General features: G+C 37.5%; 1 protein-coding gene across 9 annotated transcripts in view; it reads left to right on the forward strand.

The window, feature by feature from the left end:
• ESRRG (estrogen related receptor gamma) overlaps positions 1-25,938 on the forward strand; it is a 406,413-nt gene extending 380,475 nt beyond the window's left edge. For all 9 annotated transcript variants that reach the window (XM_032989305.2, XM_042789772.1, XM_042789777.1 and 6 more), the window contains 2 exons: positions 10,770-11,039; positions 22,226-25,938. In XM_032989305.2, the coding sequence (XP_032845196.1) occupies positions 10,770-11,039; positions 22,226-22,470 (515 nt within the window). In that variant the 3' untranslated portion in view covers positions 22,471-25,938. The remainder of the gene's footprint in view (positions 1-10,769; positions 11,040-22,225) is intronic.
• The last annotated feature ends 434 nt before the right edge of the window (positions 25,939-26,372 follow it).

Consider the following 26,372-nt stretch of genomic DNA (forward strand, 5'->3'; position numbering starts at 1 on the left):
ATGCCATGACTTAGGAAGGAGGGTCACTTAGCTGCGTATTGGGGTGTACTGACCAAGGATTTTCTCTTACGCACCTTCTTGTGTCTGAGGCCTTTGAAATTCTTTGAAGATATCTGCAGTTTGACAGACATCCCCAAGGAAGACTTTTTTTTTCTTTACTGTTTTGATATTTTTCTTCCTTCCTTTTCTTCTTTGTAAATGCAGCATGTCAGATGTAATATAATATTTTCCATGAGGTTGACCTCAGACCTGATCAGAAGTAATTAGATTCCTAAGGTGCTGCAAAGGTGTCTCATGGGTTTCTGATGTACATACTTGAAAGAAAAAGTGTTTATATATGTGCAAGGAATACACAGGGAGAAATAGGAGGCCTGAACCTGTGCATGTACACATTACCTGTTGTGATCAATCTCTGGGTGTAATTCTGAAAGCCAGAAAATTGTGATTCGCATGGGGTGTGGAGTACTCACTATGCCAATGGTAGTAAAATTGATGAAAAGACAGCAAAAATAACCCTGGCGTTCCCCACTCACCATCAAAACTTTCAGGCCCTACAGAAAGGAATCTCCTTTTCACTGTGTGCTTTTTTTCCTCCCTCCAACTATTTCAATTCATACAAACTCTCAATGTAACTCTTAGATAGGATGAGCATTGATTTTTAGTGTTTTTAAACTGACCAGTCATCATGTAAGGTCCTATTGTTCTAAATATTTTATGAGAAGCTAAGGCTTCCCCGAGGCACCTCTAATAATAAACTTTCTGCAGAAAATTTAGAAAGGATTATGTGTTTCAAGGAGGAGCCGGCTGCTTGAAGTAAATTCTCTTGTTGAGTCATTTATTCCCTTAATAGGAATTTTCTGATCTGCTGTCATTCTTGTTCACACACTGGGTGTCACTGCCTCTAAAACACTTGTCATTCTTTAATGGAAACAAAATAGTCATTGCAGTCAGAGCCGCAATGTCATTCCACTACCCCTTGCTGCGTCGGCAATAGTGAAAATGACAGAGCGGCTCTCAGTAGGGGTAATTAAAATGTAAATATTGATATTTTATTATTTGAAATTACTTTCCAGTGCGGCATTTAATATCTCTCCATCTGTGCGGCTCTGTTTAGCGGTCACTTTAGTGCAGCTCTGGGATGCCAAGCGGCGGCTTGATCCCCGTTATGTCAAAATGCTTGTTGCTGCTTAATTTTGATATCTAATTAAGTGGAAAAGTACAGTCCACACTGTAATCCATGGCATCTTAACCAGCTGCTTGGGTATATTTAGAATTAATCTCCACTATGGAATCATCCTAATGTATGCAATTAAGAGTCTGCCGATGGCTAATTAGGTGTATTAGAATCAGGCAGCTTCTTTTTTTTTCTTTCTTTTTTCTGTCTTTTTTTTCTGTGTGTGGACTGTTGTAGACTTAAGACACAGCCTCCAGAGATGAGCTTAATGGTACATATACACTCAGCTAGGTAAACGAGAAATTTCACATTCATGTAGGAGAATATGTGTAACTCTCTTCCCCTAAACCAGGAGGACTATAAACATCGTTTGAATTTTTTGGCATCTGCAGCACATTAAGAAAATCAACTAACCAGTAGAAAAGTTTTAAAAATAGAGAAGAATGAAGACCTGTAGGACAGTGTTCTGGGCTGTCGTTTTCCTGACAGAGGGCAAATGGATATATTTACCCAGAATTTTGCAACCTGAAGTTTTTGGTTTGGTTATGGAAAGAGCTTTTAGCTAGCTCAGCACATACAGGGTTAACACAAATATGTTGATTGGATAGTAAGCATGGTTGTCTCCCTATGCTAATACATTTCAGTATTGGATTCATATTATTAACATGATTGGGGAATTCTGGAAACTTGACTTTGCCTGATGGAAAGATGGAGAGAGCAGGGTTTGCCACAGCTCTCAGTGAGGAAATGACTGGTGGCTTCCCCAGGGGGGAAAGGGCAAACAGCAGGGACCCAGCACTCCTTGAGGAAAAGCGTTCTCAAAGGAGACCCATAGAAGTTTTTAATAAGAGGCAGCATGTATTAAACACACAAGAAATCCCTCCTTTCTGTGAAAAAAATCCCACCTCTCATATTTTATAATCCAACAAACTTGGTTTTGAAGCCTACTGTGCACCAGGCTGAAGAAGCTTGAACTCTAATTTTCTTGATATTCCCAGTCTGTGTGTGCAATTGTTGGGAGGATGATGCGTGCAAAGATTGAAGTGAGCAGTTCCTGAACTAACGCTGATTGTTATTAGTTTAGATAGATTCTTCTCTAAAGTCCATGATTTTTTTTTTTTAATTTTTGTTTAGTTCAGTAAAAATTTTAAAAAAAGAAAAAGGTGGGATCTTTGTTTAATACTGTGTGATTGTAGTTTAGTTTCTGCTAGCTGAACTCTTCGAAGGATCTAAGTAAGGTATACCACACACAGGATATGCACGTACAGTGCTGGCTATTCTAAACTGAATCATGTTACCATTTTCGGGACTGGACTTTGAGAGAGATTCAGCCCACTTCATGATACTTGGTGTTATTCATCTACAGTCTTTTAACTAATGATAGAATGTAGTTTTTTTTTTTTTTTTTTCACCCACAAATCTGTCTTTAGCATACCCATACTCAAATACATATGTCCACAACAGATTGAAGGAAAATTTGTGTGAAATCAATATTTATGTTGAAAATATGATTGGTCTTTTTTTATATAGGCTCAGTGAAAAAAAAACAATCAGGGTAATAAGTACAGTCCCCCATGCAAATGTCTGCACACAGAGGTGATACCTCAAAGTACGCCACACATTTTAAAAAGCAGATTTCCTGTAAAATGCTGTAACCCAGCCACAGACTTTTCAAGTCTAGGGGCAAAGATGGTTTTAGGAGCACACCATGTCATGTCATATGCCTCTCCTGTCTTTGATAAGAGGATTAAAAAAACCCCATTGTCTAACCAAACTATGTTCAAAGGTTATAACTCAAAGAGCTGCAAGAGTTAACTTTAAAAAAGCAGATCAGATCACATGCATGGCGCATTAGAAAGATCACCCTCAGGAATCTGCAAGTTCATACTGCTGACCTTAAGGAGACCTACAGCTGTATTGGTCCGTATTGGACTGCTAGACTGAATTTTAAAACTTTTTCATTGTCTATACCTTAGAATTCAAAAGCTCACAGAGCTCACAGGGAAGTTAATGCACAAGGAGTTGCAACATACAGAAAAAAAAAAAAAAAAAAGACAACCCCAAAAAAAAACAATAAGCAGTTTACTACTTATCAGGTCTTCCTCTGTTCTCAGAGCATCTAGTGATAAATCAAAATAGAAGTGTTTGGCCTAGCTTCTTTTTAATACAAGGTTGGTATGGTTTGGGGTAAAGCTATTTAAAATTGTGAAACTTCCACTGGTAGAACAAGCCCAGAAGAAAAATCCAGGTATTAATCTGTTTAAATCTATTGTTTTATATTCTCCTTTTTCTCAGTGAGTACTGAAATAATAATGTATGAAAGAAAATTAATGGAAATAAAGAGTACAGTACTTCAAACCGTATGTTTCCAGAAATGACATTATAAAGTAATCCATACATGGAGTTCTTACCAAATCTGCCCTGAAGCTAGGGTGACTCACCAGTTTTTTTCATCTTTAGTTTCACTTCAGAGTACTAGCAACTGAAGGTGGTTATGTGAAGTCAGGGAAACATTCTTAACCAGTCACATTTTCCAGCTCCTTTCCATTACTATTGCTAAAGAAGCAGCTCACAAGAACTTGTGCTGTAACATGAAATAAGAAATTTAAAAGTAGCTGCCTAGAAACATTTGGGTGGTTAGAGAGGGGTGCCTCCGTTTTAAGTACTGAAATCAATTTGAACTATAATGCGTTACATCTCACTATATGCATCTTACCCTGGGAAGAAATGACAAGCTTAAATTGTTCTTGTTTAGTGTTATCATGTAAGGTTTCACAGGGTAAAAAACAAACCAGAAATATTTCTAACTGGTATATAAATTTCATTAACACCTTTTTGTATAGCTTGAGTGAAAGGTCATGCTAGACAAGCAGCATCTTCACTGTTTGTAAATGTCTAATTTGCTGCTTTTAAATTGCTGTGAACTTCACTTACTTAGTCCTGCCGAATGAATCCAGTGTTGCAAATACTTCTGACAAGCGAATATTTGCTTAGTGAGAATCCATTGTTCGTAATGGATTGAGAGGGACATGCAGTGTGAATGCATTTTTATTGCCGTGCCATCTCTCTGCTGTTGTTTCAGTGAGATGAAAGCGTTGTGATAAAAGCCCCGGGTTTCTTAGTGCTCTTTGTGGCATTTACTGTCTTTAGTGGTAGATGTTAGTGAAAAAGTGCTTATCATAGGCATATTTTCATGTTATAAATACATTTTTTAAGAAGTATATTTTATAAGAACTTGGACAGCAAGAGTTAGGGATACAAACACACTTAAATAAAACCCAAGAAAGTGCACAGGTTTGGCTGAAGACATCCCAGCACCCTCCGAATGCATTTTGCTTTTTGTACTCGAGTCAGAGTAATTCTTGGGCACCTCTGTGTGTGCAATCTGATCTCCCCTCTCCCACGGCCGCGCAGCTAACAGATGGCAGTCACAACTCACAGTGCCGCTCACAACAGAGCCCCGGTGCTGCTTCGGCAGTGCTCTGCCGTAGGGGCAGAAGGAGATGGTATATAGCAAAGCATCGCTCAGAAAAGGCGGTGGTTTTACCGTGCTGAAGTCGTTGGATGAAACTAATTTCTAAACGTGGCTTTGATCATAGCACATCAGTTCTAAATAACGTAGAAGCTGAATTCAGCAAATAGCGTAAGTTGAGCCTTTGGCTGTATTTCTGGTCAGTTGTAGCTTGTGCTTTGGGACTTGGCATGTGATTTTCAAGTTTGGGCAAATACCTGTGTGTTTTGTTTCATGAGCTGACACCCTTCACATGAAAATCCTCAGTCGTACTTAAATTTTGGATTGCTGTGTTATCCCATGCAGTTATTAACCTTTTGACCAGGGGCTCCATGAACATATGAGTATGCAAAAAAAAAAAAAAAAAACAAAACCCAAACCCAACAAAAAAGAAAAAATGGGTTCACCCTGGCATAATGAGTTGTATCTGTTTCTGTTCCAGCTTTCACCAAATTTCATCCATAATCTGTGAAATATGTTTTCTGATTAGTGAGAGTACTCTCCTTCTGTTTAATGGTTTTCATGACAGCTGAAATGTTTGTGGCTCTTGATACACATTTTAGACTATGAAATATTCTGAAATGCAATTAAACTATTTTTTCTTGTATTAATGTGATAGAAAGGATCTCTTCATTCAGATCTATGTGGGAGGTTCAGCTCTAGATGTACCCTAAAAAAAAGAATATGCCATCCTCTTCCTTGGATTTCTGAGAGAATATTAGGTGGCAGTCAGGCTATGAAGGTTTCCTTCAGCAAATACTGTGATCATGTCTAGAAGACATCATGTAGCCCTAGCAGAAATTTCACCGCTGAGGTTTCCCTGGCCTTTGTTTACATCCCTGGAAGCCAGCTGAAGTTGTGCGACGGATCTGGGCAAGCGCCGAGAGCGTGCCAGGAAGGGAGAGGAGGGCAGAGTGACAGCTCTATGTCCGAGAGCACGCTGGACCTGAGCCTGATCTTGAAATGCAGAGGAGTTTCTTTACACTCACTTCTGTGCAGTCGGGATAAGCCTTTGGCCCACTGTTTGCCTTCAGACTGTGAGCCCATGCACTCCCTAAATAAAAGTAATCTGGGCTGAAAGAAAAGGTTTTTTTACAAAGTGTTTACAATATCAGTTTGTTTTGACAATACTGTGACTGTACATCATTTTTGACATAAGGAAATTGTGCTGGAAACATCAGTACCCATAAAACATTTAGAAGAAAGTTAATATATCAAAATTAAGTGTAAATAATTTAAAAATCCAAATCTGATATTTCAACTGTGTAAATACATTGAATCTGCAACACACTGGTGAACATGTCATTTTCAAGCACAGCTTTGATTATACAAAATGTAAATGAAGATATTTGAAGTACAAACCAGGGCAAGCAAGAGGAATATTTTACTCATAAAACTAACAATCACAAAAACAACTGGTAAAATAAATGGTAAGTGATTATCAGAAAAAGCAAGCAACTCCCAGATTTGCCAGCGATTTCATACCTGGTGTGATCAAATATTCAGATTTCTAAACACATAACAGGGAGGAAGGGAAGTTCATTCCCTGCAAAGTGAGATAAACTAGGATTCAAGTTAGAGTAGATTCAGCAGATTTCGGCATCGCATCAGATGTTTAAGGCTGAAAACAATGGTAGGGATAAGCCCAGCTACTGTCTTTTTTTTGTCCAATAGGTCTCGGAGTGCTGTGTGCAAGGCACAGATCTTACTTTGGCACTTGACCATCTGCAGCTGCTTCACTCTAGCCCCTAGTGAGTTAGTGTCCATGAAGTCCATCTTAATGAAGTAGAGGAAAGGATCTTCAGGAATATAAAAGATTTACCCTGCTTAGCATGGAGCTGTGTGCAATGTGAAATACAGAGCAAGTAGTGCATGTACTGATATTTGCAAGGATCTCTGGTTTAAACAGCCCTGTCTAAGAGACTGTGAACTGTGTTTGGAGCTGGTGGGGAGCTCTGAGCACTGCAGAGTGCGGTCATCTTGCCGCTGGTTGTTCCTTTAGGAAAAATGCGAAGGCCTTTTTACCTATTTATTTCTGCTTCCTTTGAGCTTTGGGTTTACTGGTATGCGAAAGGAAAAAAAAAAAAAAAAAAAAACAAGCATATGTTCCGTTGCTCAATCAACCTTTTCTCAATCCACACTCGGTGATCTCAGTGAGTCATTACGGCATAATTACAATTTGAGTGTGATATGCTGTTTGTAGAAAAGTATCTATTTTTAGCTGAAGAAACACGACAGTCCCTGAAAGGAGGAGAAAGAAAGAAAAAGAGGAAGGAAGAAAATCTGTAACCAGCAAATCAATGCTATTGTTAACTGATATTACGAGACACCCTGTAGATTTACAATGCTTGCATTCAGCCACATAAAAACTGCACTGAAAAGAATGCCTACCAGGGGTTAAATTCATATGCCTGCGCTGCAGCCTATTTCTGTCAACACTCAGCTCAGGAAATAAACATTTATGCTTTCTGAAATGAAAGTGTATTTTTGAAGACTAGCCGTCAGATATTTTTTGCCCTTCACACTTTCAAATGCTTAGCCTTTTTTGTAAGTTGACTGCAAAGTGCATCAGTTTTCAAGGCAAAAAGAGAAAAAAAAAATCTTGACAAGTGCCCATGGCATCATTGTCAAGCACACAAGCGTCTAGTAAAAGATGGCAGGAGGGTTGGCACAAAACATGCTTCCTTCAAGCCTCTTACCTCAGGGGTACCTGACTCTTGAGAAGCCTTTCAATCCTTCCAAATGACGTTATTGCAAACTGTCATCTGGTTTATTTGGAGTGTGCTGTATCGCAGATAAACACGCTATTTAACTGCAGGTCAAGGTACAGAGTCATTCTGCTAGCAAATGCCTGAGATACATTAAATGGCATTGACTTGGGGAGGGAGATGGAGAGAGATCAAAGTTGTCACCAATATGGTACATGCTGAGGGGTAAAAAGGTACACAACATTGTATTTTAAAAAGCCATTATGCATTTCTACATTTAAAACGCTGACCTGCAAGACTCTTAAGGATTAAGGACCCACACAGAGTTCAAAACCACACCATCATGCAGCATCTCATGGAGGATTGGAGAGAGCTTACAGTTGTGACTGGGGAAGCTAATACTAGTCCAGAAGGCTGGAAGGGTATTTCATAGAATTTGGAGACTTTCTAAATAGTTACATTTTAAAATAGGTAATGTTACGTTTTAAAATAGATAATGTCCACTTGTCACAGAACATGATTGATCTAGGGGATTCATATAACAAAAGCTTACAGAATCAGAATACCGTATGGCATGAAATAAGTATAACCTCTTCCAAACAATTAAAAATAAATCTCTGTATGTAAATACATATGCCTATGTAATCTATCCTTTTAACTGTGACTTGCTGAACATCTTTTAAAAGGGCATTGGTGTAATACAAGAGACATGCCGGATGGTTTCACATTTTCTGAAAAATCAAAACAAAACAAAAACAGATTAATTACAACATGATGCAGCTTTACATTCCCATGAGGGATGCCTTTAAAAGTTAAAACATGCTTTCACTGAGCAGGCTTTCAAGGGGAAGTTACTTCAGTCAGGAAGAAATAATCATGTTTATTTGATTTATTATTGGAGAGCAGCACAGCGAGGTTTATATTTGCCAGTTTTTCTATAATGTAAAAAATTTCTTTTGATTTTTTTATGTGTCACATAAAAACAATTAGTATATTTACTGCACCAGAACACAGATTTTTCAAGAGTGCAGTACAATAAATTATAGACAACATGCCATTTTTCCCCCTCACGGGGCATATGTAATTTCCTCTGACTGTGGCACACAATAAATGTTATTGAAACATAGCATTATTTGTTTAAAAAAACCCCAACAAATCTGTGCTAAAATAGATAAGTAAATAAAAGAAGGAAGTTGGGAGTTCTCTAAAGAAAAATAAAGAGAAATTGTAGGTTAAACTTTTTTAATCAAAACTGATTTTATTGCTTTTTGCTTAATTAAACTCCTCAGAAGTGTGTGAAACATTGTTATACCTGAAAAATTGTTAATTTGTAAATCACAGGGACAAAAGGGCTCCACTGCAACTTTAAAGTTTCTATGCACGTAAATGTCAATAGAGTGCCTTCTCCATCATCAGCACTAAATTCACATTGATGCCTCTTTTCTTCTCTGTATTGATCCTTCCATGAGAACGTAGATTTGTATCTGTTAATTAATGCGTCCTGAAACAGCGTTTGTATTAATCAGGCAGATAAGAAAAATTGGATGCCTGCACCCTCATGACAACCGTAAAAGTGCTGGCCCTGATAAAATCGTGGATGGACCTCAATAAAAAAGTTCCTCCTTCCACTCAATAAACTAATCATCCTGCTTTTAATTATTCGGCAGAAAGATGTGTGGAGATTGGAGAATGTGTAAATCTATTTACTAACAGCAGTGTCTGGGAGGGAGAATGGGGCTGTCACAGGACGGTGCTGCAGGCTACGTTCTCTGTCCATCTGCTACTGCAGAAAAACTGGTTCTTGAAAGACGGGAAGGAACAGAAACGTTGAAGCTAATTGAAATCATGAATTCCTCCCTATAACCTTTCAAATGATTATTTCTTCTCCATTTCCCTCTTATTTATTTTAATCACAGATGTGTTATTTTTCATTGTCACCTCTTCAAGGGTTTCCTGTTGTTGTTGGCTCAGTTTTTGTTGGCTTTTTTTGAAGGCAGAGAGCTACAGTTCTATCACAAGACTCAAAAGACAGTAAGCGAAAATGAAAACAAATAAGGAGGGAGAGAAAACTGAGAAAGAGAGCTTGCAGCCAGTTTTATGTTTTATTTTTTATGGATGCCTGGTGGTTTGGATGTGGGGTTTTCTCTTTTATTGTATTACTTTTGCTGCTTAGTGCTTATAGAGAAAATCTTGTTTGGAGTAGACGCCTTGCAGATTTGCTAGTTTATGATATATTCCTGCTTGACTGTAACTTCTGACTTTCAAAACAGAAAAATGCATTTAAGTGTAATTGAACGCCAAAAAGAATGTTCTTACAGCGGGAACCCTGTCAAAGGACATGTAAGCAGCTCCATAAACAACTAAATGAAAGCCTCAGACATGTCTTAAGACCCTTTAAGAAAAGCTTGACTAATCCCCTTTGATGATTTTATTAAGTACTTGTGGTTGATGTTGCCAACTGGCAAACTGCTGCATTTCACCAACAGGCCAGGAAAATCACTTCCTCTCCCATATTGTCTTGTAGCTCGTAATGTGATTGGGATACTAGCAGTTTGATATAATAAATTAACAGGTACTGTAAACAAGAGTCTAAAAAGGTAAGATAGTAAAGATGTTTGCCCTTACTGATCCTATTAGGAAAGACAGCGGGGTGAGGAGAGGGGGGCTGGGGTGGGGAAGCAAAAGTTAAATTAATTAAGAGTAGTTTATTAAATTTTTGGTTGCCTTCAGAAAAAGGATGGTGTGACTGCTATTCAGTTGGCACTTTAATATGCCACACTTATTTCAACAAGTGTAGTAGAGAGGGGAGACATTACAGAAGTAATTAGCATCTTTTCTGAGGAGGGTAGCTGTTACTTCTCATTCCCCTGAGGTTAAAGTTCAAAGAGAATTTTCCTCTTTGTGATAATCACCTTAATTCCATTAAAACATCAAATTTTCCATTTTAGAAAAAGTTTTTTTTTCCCTCCCCTGAATTATCCATCTTGTTTTATGGTAATGAAGAACAGAGTCATCAGATCACTGTTTCACAGCATCAGGTTTTAGAACTAAGCATGAGTATTTCTGAAGAAAGAAGACATCATACCAATCACAGATTATCACTGCAATACCCCCCAAATTAATATGATTCTTACAGAAAGAGCCTGCAAATTCCAAATTTTTTATAACTTCATACATTGATTAGAAAACGTTTGCTTTTATATTGTTTCACTTTCCTGTAGTACGCTGGGGAGGAGAAGCACAAAAGCAGAAATGAGAATAATAGAGTACGTGCATGTTTTGTCACAATGTGTATAAAAATAAAACAAAAAGAGGAGCAGATTTCTGGCAAATCCAAACATGCTTAATATTTTTCCTGTATTTTTTTCCTATTCAGGATTCTCCACTTTGTCTCTAGCTGACCAGATGAGCCTTCTGCAGAGTGCTTGGATGGAGATTTTGATTCTCGGTGTTGTATACCGGTCACTTTCTTTTGAGGACGAGCTCGTATATGCTGAAGATTATATTATGGATGAAGACCAATCCAAATTGGCAGGCCTTCTTGACCTTAACAATGCCATACTGCAGCTGGTGAAGAAATACAAGAGCATGAAGCTGGAGAAGGAAGAGTTTGTCACCCTCAAAGCTATAGCACTTGCTAATTCAGGTTGGCAGAGTGGCATGATGGTTGCTACATTTTTAATATGTCACTTTTCTTTATTTCTCCATAATACTTTCTGCATGCTTGTTTTAAACACTGTTCTAGAATAAGACATTGCTAATCAGACTTTAGTCTAAAAGGCAACAAACAAGGCAGTTGAAACTAAGAAGAGCTTTCTGCTTCTACGTAATTGTGGAATAAATTCCTAAGGGAGTGGAGAATGCTGCACTGTATGATTTGGAGAGTATTTTACAGGCAAAGATCCTTTCACATGAATATAGATGTTGTTGTCCTAAATCCATCCCATAATCCAGGCGAGTCTAATCATTGCAATTAAAATGAACAGAAAGGATGCATGAGAATATGCTGTATATGTTCTCTTTAAAAGCAGCTACTGATTCATTTGATAGGGTGCTTTGAGGACATGGGATGAGGGAGGAAATTATTATTTAATCTCACAAGGACCGCACCTTACCTTACGGATCCTCTGCGTTTATGAGAATGCTTCTGCAAAAATTATGACCTGTGCAGCCAGGGTTAAAAATCTCAGAAAGAAATTTTTTTCTGCATTTGAATTTAAAAGTGCTGAAGCAGTGAATACTGTCAGATAAGTAAAAATCGTTTGTGCTTTGTTGTTTTTCCTTTTGTGTCTCCTTAATGCTTTATTGTGGTCTTAAGTCCCTTTTAGCATTTGCATAAAGTTCACGATAGATCCCTCTTTAATGACGTGCCGATCATTAGATACCTGTGTGTCAATAACATGCTCTGATGCTATGTTCCATTGACAGTCACACCGTGCCCCTCCATCTGCTTTTGTTTTGACCCTATCTTTGAACTTTATCTTGGTTGCTGGCCAGTAGTTTTCCCTTTAATTACAAGAAGGAAACTGTCAATAAAATCTGTTAAATGGGATGCAATGAGTGGCTTGAATGGGCGGATGGCTATTTGTTCAAATTCTGCAGCATTCAAGGTATTGACAGTTTGTTTTCTGGGGCCATATGTGACGATCAATCTCAGGCTGGGCTCAGCCGCGCTGAAAAATGAAAAACCAGATTGCTTTTGCTTACTTGTGGATGACGACTTGTGATTTGGCGCGGTCCTAGTGAGATGAGACCTTCTGCCCAAATTGCCCCCCTGAGAGCCAGGACGCGTGACTGTTTTTAGAAATAATTTTTTAATTGATTTTGTAATTAACAGTTCATCTACAATATTGATGCATGAATCCTCAGATTGATAGGAGGGAAATTGTTTTCAACAATGAAGTTGTACTTTCCTATTTGTCTTTGTAATGTGATTTAGCACTCTGCATTTTTAATTGGAAATATAATTCAAAAACATGCAAAGCCAAAATGCTTATTAGTTTCTTTGTAAAATATTCTCCACCCCACTAACTCTGCCCTTAGTTATAGAATATTATCTTGTTTCCAGAGTAAACAAAATGCTGAAATGCCTCTCAGAGATCAAAATTATTTTTAATTGAAGATTTATTTATAATTTTTGACCATTGTAAATAGACACTTGAGAATGCTTCGCAGCTACAAGAAGGATTTTTCTCAAAATCGGTCATGCTTAATGAACAGAGCAAGAAAGTTATCTGGAATTAAGAGTCTAAATAGAGAAAGGTTTTTTTGTATTTATTTTGATTCTGCAATTCAAAGACTGAATTAGAAATATTTTGACAGTTTACATGATAAAAAGGATAAGGGGCTAAAATATAGGGATATGGTGTTAAATACCACTCAAATTTTTTTTCCCCCCCCAAAAAAAGACATACCGTGTTTGAGTAATAATAAAAGATACTCCTGCCAGAAAAAGTTTAGTCATACATTGTGCATAGAGTGTATCAAAATCATCTGTAGCTTCATTAACTTCCCTGGGAATTACAACCAGGGTAATGTCAGAGATAAATACCATTCAGCATACTAAAATTCAGGGCACATTTAAGTGAAAACATTTCCTTCCCTCAGCTTGGAAGAAATAAAATTGCTGTTTTAAGATGAAACTGTTGCAAGGAGCAATTAAAAAGCAGCCCAGCCATTTGACTTCTCTTTCAACAGAATGTTTTGACTGCTGACACTCAACGTTTCAACTTCAGGTTGTACAGGCAACAGATACCAAACTTTTATCAGCTGTAGCTACCCTAACCTGTAGGTGTAAAATAGGTGCAGAATTATAGCCCATCAAAGAATATCAGACCCCTAGTGTTTTAATTTACAAATACTTCTAAAAGTAAAGTAAAATTATAATTAAAGTTTTTGTCTTTTTTAATAGACAAAACCAGAAATAGCTTATTTTCACATAACTATGAACTTAATTAACGTAAATGCAACTATATGCAAAAAAAAAATAAATACAATGCCATTATAAAATCTATCAGTTAGCAATTCGCATTTTAATATATTTTGTTGCTACATTTTCTTTCTTCCAAAACTTCAACTATTTATTTTTCCTGTTTACAATATATTAGCCTTTTTATAGCTGTAGAGAGAATGGGTGAAGCATAATAAGAAATCTTAGGTGTTTCAGGCATTTTTGCCATATCCACATTGTCTAGAAAGATTCCCAGGTTGACTCTACTGTAAACAGTAGACAAAGATGGTTTTATAGTTCTGCATCTGTGTTAGTGATTTATGATACAGTGTCATAGTACTTTCCCTGCTGGTGTATAGAAGCAGCAAAAAGAAATTGTAGATTGTCTTCATATTGATTGCATTTTGTTTGAATAAATACCACAAGCTTTGTTTGGGCCAACAAACCCCAGTATTGTGAACATTAAAACACCCCAACTGCTCACTTTTCTTTAGGCCTACGGAATCTACTTGGGCAGTACTTGATCTGAAATAATCCTGTCATTTGGTTTCTAAAAGGTGGGGAGGAGGAGCTGTTTTTCAGGGAGATTCTGTGATAGCCCTTATCAAATGTTCCCTTTTCAGGGTTGGCCACTGCTGCGCCGCCGCTCCTATAAATTTCCAGAAACGCAAGATGTACCAACCTTGTAGATTGTCACTGATTTCAAATGAAGTGCATATAGCATCTGAAATGTTTAAATACATATATAAGAGCACAACACTGAAATGCATAGACATTTCAGTCCTGTGTACATTAAAATCTATACAGGCATGATCTCAACAGTTATGTTTAGTATCTAGTGCCTAATATGGAATTTATCAGGTTAGTTTTAAACATCTGCATTGGTTCAACAGCAATTAATATAGCCTTTATGCTGCTTCAACTCCAGAGCAGTGCCTCTCACCATGGCATTGCCCTTGTCCTGTCCATACCATGAGTGCCTTCCTCCTTTCTCTACCTTCTCTACACAAAAGCAAGTAGGCACCTTGGGGCTGCAGGATGCAACTGCCCTGAGTTCCACCTCACACTGCCCCAACGAAGCAAGCTGGCACCAATGAGTACTTTGTTTACCCACACAGAAAATCAACTTTGAATAGTTTCCAAAACATGCATGTACCAATTACTTCCTCGTGTGTAAGGGAAGGTGAAATATTTACAGAATATGTTTGAAGTGTACACAAGCGCGCACAGGCACATGTGAACACTCTAACACAGAAAAGATGGCCTGATTGTCTGTTTTGTATTAGAAAATGCTTTCATGTATTGATTAGGTAATACTAAACAGGGAGTTGCAGGTGAGCAGTTTTTTGAAATTGCCTAATCAGTAAGGACTAAATTATGCCTTCGGGCCAGATGTTGCAGAAGAGTTTAGGAGTCATAACTGAGACCAGATTTTTAAGAGAAGATCAGTTCCCATCTAAGATGTAACATAAGGAACTAGAGTGTCAAAATACATTAGCACATTTGAAAATCTGATCCGTGTGTACCTGCCTAATAGGCTGCTGGCATCTTGCAAAATCTGACCCAAATGTGGATGCTAGGCACTGAAAAGTATAAACCTGAGCACTGTTGAAATTTTAATCTTAAACTAGCTGTGTAATCTTATACTAGCTGTGTAGACTGTACCACCGGAAGGAGGAAAAGACCTGTGCTCACCATCACAATTTCTGGTGTCTCGTATTAACTCTCCTAAAAAAACCCCAGTACCCTTTCAGTACTGAAGGAGTGAGAACCAAGAAGTACCTTGTGCATCTTAGCATTCTGAAGCATAGATCAACATTGATGCCAGTAAAGTTACACGAGTATCTACCCTGGTAAAAAAATTAGTTTGTTCTTACAACTTACTTAACTTTCCAGCCACCAAATGAGTGTACTCAGAGTACTAGGCTATCACCATTAAATAATATTATCATAATAAAAATTAATTGGTAGAACCCTATAAATCACTTATCCACAGAGCATCAACTTTATTCCCAGTATAGACTGTGGCTTATCATATATCACAACATACTATATTTAGTTTCTAATAATGCCACTTCTTTCATTTGGTTTTATTTAGTCATCTTGTTAGAATTAGAATTCATGATTAAAATGTATCTATTGTGAATAGGCATATATAATATATATATACACACACCTGTGTGTTATTGGTGTGTGACCAACATTTATTTTGCCAATGTAAATAGAAAGGTCTGTTAACTATTTCATGTAATTTTATATAGAGAGTGGTACAGTGTAGAAACGAATTTTCAGAAAAGGATGTTGCCACTATAGTCAGAGTTTTCATGTTGCTGGAACACAGTTTCTTCCTTATATTCCATTTTCATGTAATCAAATAGATGGCACCCACAATTCTTACACAAAATAACTAACTCTGCTACCATTTGCTTAATGATAGCAGAATTAATTAATGGTTTAAATTTTTTTTTTCTTCTGCTCCTGATAGTTGGTCTAGGAACTGAATAAATTTGAGGTATTCCTCACCTAGTTATGAAATAGGTGGCTCTTATTTCTGTGCTAGCAGCCTGAGGCTCGGGAAGGGCCCCGTGGCCGGGGGGAGGACGGAGCTGCGGGGCCGAGGGCTCGCTGGGGAGGAAAGCAGCGGTGAGCCCTCGAGCCACCAGTGCCATTGCTCGTCTTTGCTGTTACCCATCCTGCTTTCCCACAGCACTAAACTAGTGGCCCTCAAGCATAATTGTGGCATTTACTTACATCTTGTAGTGGATGAAATGGATTTTGAAGCATTCATTCAATATTTTCTTTCAACCCCCAGCTCTATCATTCGAATTCCACCCTTTCCAGAGTTTTAGTAGCCTTATTGAGTAGGTTCTTGAACGAGTTCATAGTATGCAGTTTGTTCTGCATTGTGAAAATAGTCCTTTATTTATTGCTCTCACCACCTATCCCAGTGGAAGGTAAGACATTTCAGGAATAATAAAAAAAAAAAAAAAAGGTGGTTTACTGTGTTTTAACTTACCTCCTGCCTCTGGCTTTAGTTCGCTGCTAATCCAGTTAGCCCCTGAAATAAATAGGCAAGTTCCATGAAGTAATTTCTTTTCTTACTACATCTCCATTTCCTACTGTGTTTTAAAAACTGTTTTGAGGCTTCAGTTTTCATGTCTCTTCTTAAAAGTAGGCCAATCCGGAGCAATCCAGTCTAAGACCTTGTTCACTGAAATCAATCATACAAACCTTTGTTTTACTTTGTTGGTTTCGACTGCCTATAATTCCTATGGACAAGGAATTCTTAATTTATTCCTCTTTACTATCCAACACACATTCCAACTTAAGTGTCTGTATCCAATAGAATAATCCAGATGTCAGACCATTTTTGTCATACTCTTTTTGCAAGGGAAAATACTCTGTTTGTCTCTGTGCTTGTCTCTTAGCCTAAGCATGCAGACCCCAGCAAATGGTTCTGTTCAGGAAAGGCAGGCAAATAGGTGGTCAACACTAAGCAAATTTGTTGACCCTACACAGGGAGGACCAAAATAAGTATCTGGGGCAATTTCAATTCTAGACTGGAAAAGGATGGGAATTCTTGCTGGGTGAGGGAACCAAGAACCTAGCTCAATTTGCTATCGACAATTTCCATGGGTTGCCTCTATCTTAAGAAGTATGCTTTTCAAAATGTCACTCTGTTGTGTTTCTCATAAAAATTATACAGAAACACAATGTGGGAAAGTACTTTGGAAAAATGCAAGTTTCGCTGTGTAAATCTGGCATACGTTTCAGGCAGGAGAGGAAGGGGTTCCGTGATTCCCAGAACAATTCACCTATCAATAAACACTGCGGTGTTTTTTCTGGGGCTTTTGAATTGGCAAGACAATCCAGATAATACATTCCTCTTATTTGAGACATAATCCAGATGAGGATTTTGTTGACTTTGCATAAAGCAAAAAACATTTTGCCTGCTGCTCTTACTGTTCATCCATCCAGTTTTTCCAGGATCCTACTACTTTCTAAACTGATTTATCCAATTTGGGTTTGTGAACTGCTCAGCTGTACAGAACCACAAATGCCACAGCAATTGCTGTCTTTCGAGTACTTGTTGATATTCGCCTCTCTGATGTGCTTTATCAGCTTCTTAATGTGTGCGTTCACTGCTGCATACTCCCTGCTGCTTGATTCACTATAATAATTTCTTCCTTTATGCTGCCTGAATTTTCTGACATGAAGAAATACTTCATGTGAGACCCCTGGGTTTCCACCTCTTCTCAGTGATGTTATATACAAAATACATACATACCAGCTTTTACTTTTCTTCAGAGCAGTATTTCGAGTGGTCTTCTTGCCCTCAGTTCAGGTGCTTTCCAATCTTTAGCTAGTTGTCACCCATTGTGGTGTTTTCTAAATATTCCTGGGTGGCTGGATGTTTGTTTGCTGCATTTGAGATGAAGCTTGAATTTTAAATGAGGTAGATTGTAATCTGAATTTCTGTCTGGACCTTCTGGTGTTTTTCTTGGATGAGAACTCTAGTTTTCTCCAATTTCTGCACAATGATACAATCAATCGGCTAATCAGAAGACGTACAATTCTATTTTCCCATCCTGTGATGGTGAAAGAAAGCATTTGCAAGGATAGAACAAGATTATCCAAGCAGAGCTCAATGAGTCTATGTCCTCATTTGTTGATCTCACTCTGTCCCATTGTAGCACTGATCAGTAACAGTTTTTCCCCCTGCTAGACTGAATTCCCTCATTCTCAGCAGCGCCTTGTAGCAACAAGTCTGGTGTTTGTCTGTTGAGCTCTTCGGTTTCACCAGCCTGGCATCCTTTTTTCCGCAGGGCATTTATGATCAAATCCTGCTTACTTTCAAATGACAACACCTTCAAATTACCTTGTTTAATTTCATTGTTTATATAGGCACTGATTTTAAGTGTACTACATCTGGGTATAGGTTTCCTCTGGATATTACCTGTGTAGGATATAATTGTAAATTATGCAGACTGTCTACAAAGCCACTTGAAAAAAAAAAAAAAAAAACAAAACCAAAAAAGGGATTTTCTTGGTATAGGAAGAACATTCAAAATCTTTGTGCCTAACTTACAATTCAATTTCACATGGTCCGTGGAATTATTTATTTCTGGATTACCACACAGACTCTGCATTTCCTTAAATTATAGTGGTTCTTGTTGACATTGCCCTCTCTTACTAGTGAGGATTGGGTTTATTAGCAATAAGTTAACCTGCTCTGAATTCACTTCTACATCTGCCAGTCTGTAGTTACTGAAAAGATTTCTCTTTTCTTTTATTTTTCCTCCTCTTTTCCCCTTGGCTAGTTCAGCATTTTCAACCATTTTCCTTGTTTTCAAAGGCTTACACCTGAGGGATTAAGATCTACATTCGTTTAATATCGGGAATAAAGAGGAAGTTCCAGACTGCAAGGCTAAAACTTGAAGAAGGATCTTTGTAGAGATTAATATTTTCATGAGCAATCTGCAAGCTGAATCAATGTCTACTTTAATAGCATCGACTTAGTGAGTTTGCATTTTAAAATTAGCAGACCCTAGAATGGGTAAAGCTGAAATGAGTTTGAATCTTTTCTGTAAATGGGAAGTTAAATTATCATAGTAATTTATTAAATCATTTTTAAATCTTTCAAGCTAAATCGCCATTTTAAGAGAACAGTTTGAAGTCTTAATCACTGCATGGGAGTGCCCCTCTCTCTGCTATTTTGTCTTACCCTATTTCGTGTTTCCCAAGGCACAGCTTCCCAAACTGCTCCGTGAACCACTGCTCGGCAGCGGAGCGCTTGCACTAGGCCAGTGGAGAGCTGGCTGGTCACGTTCTTCCCAGCTACTAAATTGATTTCAAAGACAGCAACAAATACATTAAACGCTTTACTACTATTACTTTTCCATGTAAGCAATTGCTCTGTGTACCGGAGGGATGGTATACAATCAACCTCTGCAAGGAGAGGATAAGATGTCTTGTTTTAAGATGTTGTCCACACAGTGGAAGAGTTTGAGAGCAAGGTGTGTAATAGCTGTATCAGAGGGCACGTTTTGATTCACCTTCTGTTCCTGAACTTTCTGGGAGTGTTCTCTTCCTCTTTTCCCCCCTCACCCAGTTTCTGTGTAAGAAATATGTAGAGCATAGATATTCCTCATGCTGCAGGCCAAACTGCTTATCCAAACTGCAGAGCTAAAGATCTCAGGAAAGTTTCATCTCTGTCTGAAAAATATATTAGTCTGGACTCCATCCATCGATTTTCAAATTCAAATATAGTTACAGTTACAAATAATGATTCTGGAAAGAATCTGACTGGTTTTGTACAGGGTTAAAAAAGAAACATTTATAGTCAGGTTCTCCAGAAAGACTTGTCTCTTTATGCAATACGGTGTGAAAAAAAAAAAAAAAAGATCACAAGAGCAGTCAGCCTTTCACTCGCCAGGCATTTGTTTCTGATAAAGTGCTCCTGTTTGGTTCCCCAGCAAATCTGTCCCTGGCACTGTGGGTCTGGGGAAAGGAGAAAAAGATGTGTAATTTCTGCACAAACTGTGCATGGTTTATGGAAAAATTATTTAGAGTAGCGTATCGTGTGTTCTTTAGCACAACAGTGAATATCCAAGGACTTGGTAAAGAGTCAGGGAGTAAAGACAACAATTTGTTTGGAGTTTGCATTCCAAATTAAGCCTGGTGGCTGGACACTATGCTTAAGACATCAGTCACGTTTGTATGTGTGTGTTAGCATGTCTGTATCAATTACATCTGTTTGTAGGACACAGAATTCAGGGCTTTTCCTTTATTGACACAGAATTATTTAATAGAATTGCTGTATTAGAAAACTATCAAAAATGTATGGATTTGGGGAATGGTCTCATGTTAATTAAAATAAAATTTTGCTAGAGGTAGTATTTCCCTGTCATCTTTTTAAAATGTTATAGCCTTCTTTTTCCCTAAGAGGGATATTTTTGTGTTTCTCTGCTTTCAGCACAGTGCACCTTGATGTGCAGTATCACATCCCTGCAGCATATGTCTTAACTGCATGCTTCTTAGAGCATGTATTCGCTAAGACTCAGAATTATTAAACATGTAAAATTCCCATAGGACTCCATTATGTGTAATTAACAGATAAACTGTCATCAGAATCAATAAAACGTGCTAAATGATCCAAACTTGTATATAATTAAGTGTCTGTTTTAGAGCAGGAGCTGTAACTTTTATTTTTTTTTCTTTTCAATTTGCACATTTGTTTTGACAATAGAAGCTGGAACAGTTTTGTTAACCTGTTACTTACTGGTTCGTGTTTTAGTTTATATGTTTGTGTTTGAAAAGAGAGAGATATTTACTACTCTCCTAATTATCTGAGGAAACAGTTGCACATCAGCTTTTAGGAAATGAATCTTAGATGCATCTTAATTCTGTGGATGTAATTCCGATATTTGAAGCACGTGCAAAAATTGATGTTGTTATCAACAGAGTAAAACATGAGGCTCTGTCGAAATACTGATCTAGGGCATCAGACTTCTTAATACAGGGCTTGGAAATGATGATAGAAGTGGGTTCTTCACCATCCAGCTCCTCACACATTATTCTCTCTGGGAACAGGGGCTTTATTCCAAACCCCAACACTAAGGTGCAAAGCAGCAGTGTACTAACTGGAGTTTTCAAGGATATACTTTCATAATGCCACGTCCCAGTTCCACCCTGAGCTAAGCTTGCACAGTGTAGCCTGTCCCTAGGACTTGTACCCCGTCACAGCAGTTCTATTTTCATATGGTGTTTTATCGGCTCTGTAAGTGTCGACCATCCACATTAGCTGATAGGGCTGTTTGGTGGCCTCTTTCACTTATGGCTGTTCTTCCTTACTTGCATTCACCCCACTTTGGACCACATCAGGGTTGTTTTGGCATTTATGACTACATAAGAGAATTAGGGCTGCTTGTCCAAAGTCATCTCCGTGTGGTCCACTAACTGCGTGTTCTCAGGGATGTCTTCCCTTTCTGGATCTATGCTGTTGAGGGTTTTTACAGTTATTTCAGTAAGATCTTTTCTTTTTATTTCACACTTCCATTGCTTTAATCTTTCCAGGTCACATAGCAGTTTAGTTTAGTTCCTGGTGTGCATTGTGTCTTGGCTTGTTGTCACTCAATACTTACACCGCCAAAACATCTCACCTGGAAAGGTACAGGGTGAGGTGCTTGCTTTGAGTGATTTAGAAAAAATGCAAAACCCCAACAATAACAAGATAAACCACCTTCTGAGTGGGTGGGAGAGGAGGATTACACCTTGTAGGAGATGTTAGCTTCACAGAACAAAAGCTATTTAGGAACATCCTAGGTGTTGCCTGTCTGTCTGGATGTGCCTGAGGGAGAAAAAAGATTGCTAAACCTATCAGGAAATCACATTGAATCTGCTTTTCCCTTGTGTCAGTGCAGTGGTCCTAATCCTGCAGTTAGCATCTCTGAGCACTGGGTAGCGACCATGGCTTCCAACTCTATAACCTTGGAGCCTGACACAGAATTTTTCCGAGCTTTTCCCTAGCAGGGCAGTCATTCTTTCTTCCCCGACAAAATGCAGACCGCAACTCATGCAGCCCTTTGGCGCTGTCATTTCTTCAAAGCAAAGAGGGGGTTTATGGAGCAGTGAGGGTCACTGTATTACTTGTTTGAGGAGGGTGAGGAGAAGGATTACTTACACAAGAGCTAATGATACATTTGCAGTTCCACAGCTGTTCCAGATATTTTCCTGAAGGTCAATATAGAAATTAGTAGGTAATCATCTTCCTTCTTTGTGAAAGAGGATGGATAGAACCAGTGACAGTGTCGTGCACCCATAGTGTTATCTGACTTTTGGCACACCAAACTGAAACCTCCTGTTGCTCCTTTGTTTTGCAGACTCAATGCACATAGAGGACGTTGAGGCAGTGCAGAAACTTCAGGACGTTTTACATGAGGCTCTGCAGGATTATGAGGCCGGGCAGCACATGGAAGACCCACGTCGCGCAGGCAAGATGTTGATGACTCTCCCGCTTCTGAGGCAAACCTCCACCAAGGCTGTGCAGCATTTCTACAACATCAAACTGGAAGGCAAAGTCCCCATGCACAAACTTTTTTTGGAAATGCTGGAGGCCAAGGTCTGACTAAAGCATCATGGGCTTCCCCATCATGCACGTTTTAAAAAAAAAAAAAAAAAAAAAAAAAAAAAAAAAGGGAAAATAAACAGGATAATAATTGCAAAGAAACTTAGTGTTTAATTAAGGAAAAAATGACTGCACTGATATTTAGCAGCAAGACTGTGAAGCAGCTTTCAACTTTTTCTTCTGTGTCTTTCTGATGCAGTTTTTCTTTTCCTTTTCCTTTTCTCTCTTTTCCTTTCTGTTCTCTCCTTTCCTTTTTCCTTTTCTCTTTTTTTCTTTGCTGCTGAACTTTTTAAAAGAGGTCTCTAATTGAAGAGAGATGGAAGCCAGGCCTGCCAAAGGATGGAAATCCATAATATGGATGCCAGTGAACTTATTATGAACCATAATGTCCCCAATGACAAAGGAATCAAAGAGAGAACCACCGTACCTAGCAGTACAGTACAACACGATGAACTGACTGAATGCAGTATTAGATTTCATAGGAGCAGTCTCTAATTAGACGACTAAGCGACGATGCATCGGCTGCTTCTTATCATTGCATTTTCCATCTAGATCAGTTACAGCCATTTGATTCCTTAATTGTTTTTTCAAGTCTTCCAGATATTTCTTAGGTTAGCTACAATGTAACTTTTTCAGGGAATAGTTTAAGCTTTATTCATTCATGCAATACTAAAGAGAAAGAAATACTGCATTTTTGTGCTGGCTTGAACAATGATGAACAATAATGAAGGACAAATGAATCCTGAAGGAAGATTTTTTTAAATGTTTTGTTTCTTCTTACTAACGGAGATTTTTTTGTACCAGCTTTACCAGTTTTCAGCCATTTATTAATGTGGGAATTTATCTTACTAAAGCAATAGTCAAAGGGAAGGTGCATATTATCACGGATGCAATTTATGTTGTGTGCCAGTCTGGTCCAAAACATCCAGTTTCTTAACATGAGCTCCAGTTTATAACTAAATGTTCACTGACTCAAAGGATTAGATTACACCTACAGTATATACGAGTAGTCTAACATATAAATACTCCATGTCAAATACCAATCTGTAACGGTGTTAGGAGACAGCGACTGTACAAAGGTATAGTTGCTATGTGATTTCTAACTGCTTCAGTTGCAAATGAACGAGATACTGCCTGTTTGCAAAATTATAACCTCACACGCAGAAAAACCCTATGAACCAATAGTAGCTTAGAGGCAATAAGGCAAATGCCGATGTTTGCAAAATTAAGAAATCAGAGTAGTAGAATTCTGACCAAATTGAAGAATTTAACACTTCTATACCTTATTTATTGATTTAGATTTTATTTTGTAAATGGCAATCTTTAACAAGTAGCTAAACCAGTATATGTGCTTTTCAACCAGTATTGTCACAGCATGAAAGTCAGTCAGTTTCAAGACTGTTACGAGGTGTAATCTAATGTATAAACTGATTAGATGCCCCCAGAAAACTACAGTCGCTAAATAACCAATAAACAATAACCTCCATCAAATGCTATACCAATGTACCAGTGTTAGTAGCTGCTCCCTGTACTATGTGAACATCCTTATTCTATGTACACAGATGTAATTAAAATTGTAATCCTAACAAACAAAAGAAATGTAGTTCAGCTTTTCAGTGTTTCATGTTTGCTGTGCTTTTCTGAATTTTTATGTTGCATTCAAAGACTGTTGTCTTGTTCTTCTTGTGGTGTTTGGATTCTTGTGGTGTGTGCTTATAGACACAGGGTAGAATTAGAGACAATATTGGATGTACAATTCCTCAGGAGATTACAGTAGTATATTCTATTCCTTACCGGTAATAAGGTTCTTCCTAGTAATAATTAAGAGATCGAAACTCCAAACAAATACTCGTTATGAACAGATACACACTGAAATCATAATATTTTCAAAACAAGGGATAATTTCTGTAACAGTTTATTATAGAATACCAATGTATAGCTTAGAAATAAAACTTTGAATATTTCAAGATTATAGATAAGTCTAATTTTTAAATGCTGTAAATATAGCTTTTATTCAATCATCTCTCAGATGTTGTTATTAACTCGCTCTGTGTTGTTGCAAAACTTTTTTGGTGCAGACAAGTTTCCAAAACTATTGCTACGTTGTGTGCTTTAAACAAAATAACAATGGGCTGATGCTCCATCAGCCTCGTGCTAGGAAAAAAAAAAAAAAATGTGTATCTATCATTAGCTATATGGGACTATATTGTAGATTGTGTTTTCTCAGTAGAGAAGTGACTGTAGTGTGATTCTAGGTAAATCATCATTAGCAATTCATTCAGATGGTCAATAACTTGAAATTTATAGCTGTGATAGGAGTTCAGAAATTGGCACATCCCTTTTGAAAAATGTCAAAAAAAAAAAATAATACAACTCCTGGGAAAAAGGTGCTGATTCTATAAGATTATTTATATATGTAAGAGTGCAAAAAAAAGTTTATTTTCCAGAAAGTTTGTGCAGGGTTTAAGTTGCTACTGTTCAAGTACACTATATATATATAAATATATAATATAAATATTGTTTTTGCTGTATCACATTAAAGAACTTGGGCTTCAGGGTCAAAAGCCGATCGACTAGAAATATACAAAAACACACAAAAAATGGAGATGTGTTAAAGGCACACGGTGCAATCTTTAGTTTTCATTTTCCGTAATTTTTTGGAGCTGCAAAAGAACAAGTATCTCAAGACTGTAAAAGCATTACCTGAAACATAGCTAAAAGAACTGCACGGGCTTTATAATGTTGTTCATCTTAAACCTTGCTGGAGAAGAGTTCTTTCAAGACCACTTACTTAATGTGAAGTGTTGGGAAAATTTCAAAGGGTGTATGTTTTAGCCATAACGATTTAATTTCTATTTTTGCTTCATTTTTTAATTTTTTCTTATTTAAAGCAATATGATTGTGTAACTCCCAGAAGTTACACATTTGTTTCAATCAGATCAGATTGTTGTATTTATTCCACTATTTTGCATTTAAATGATAACATAAAAAGATATAAAAAATTAAAACTGCTATTTTTCTTATAGAAGAGAAAATGGGTGTTGGTGATTGTATTTTAATTATTTAAGCGTCTCTGTTTACCTGCCTAGGAAAACATTTTATGGCAGTCTTATCGTGCAAAGATCGCAAAAGGACAAAAAAAATTAAACTGCTTATAATAATCCAGGAGTTGCATAATAGCCAGTAGTTAAAAAACGAAACAAAACAACAAATAAAAACAAACATGTCTATAGCTGTAGATGGGCTTCACATCTGTATAGCAATCAACTGTATATTTTTGTGATGTGTATCATACCGTGTGCTCCAACCAATGTCCATTTGTGTAAATGTATTTATTTTATATTGTATATATTGTTAAATGCAAAAAGGAGATATGATTCTGTAACTCCAATCAGTTCAGATGTGTAACTCAAATTATTATGCCTTTCAGGATGATGGTAGAGCAATATTAAACAAGCTTCCACTTTTGATTGCTTTTATTTTATTTTTTGTGTTGTGGGTTTTTTTTGGTTTTATTTTCTTTTTCGGAGAAGGAAACAGGAATTAGCATTACCTTTTGTTACTTCCATTCAAAGAGGAGCCAGCGTCATCACCTCTCCCTTAAAGTACAATATGAGTGTAAATAAATGCTATATAAAGCCTTGTCAGAATGAATTCCAGTGTGGTAAAAGACATTTTGCATACTCTTAAATATGCAAAATGTCTCATAGCACATTAGAATTCAGGCTGGCAGGCCTTTATATAGCACTTATTTAATCTTAAAGCATCTTCACATCAACCTGCATTACTCAAAATCATTGCCTCTCTGTCAATGTCATAAAAGAAAACTTTCCCACTATTTTAAGATCACATTAATATCATCTAGAAGTACTTATTTGCTTTCTCCATCAACAACCGAGTCG

Source organism: Tyto alba, unplaced genomic scaffold (assembly GCF_018691265.1).
Source record: "Tyto alba isolate M040663 unplaced genomic scaffold, T.alba_DEE_v4.0 Super-Scaffold_16, whole genome shotgun sequence".
Classification (NCBI taxonomy): domain Eukaryota; kingdom Metazoa; phylum Chordata; class Aves; order Strigiformes; family Tytonidae; genus Tyto; species Tyto alba.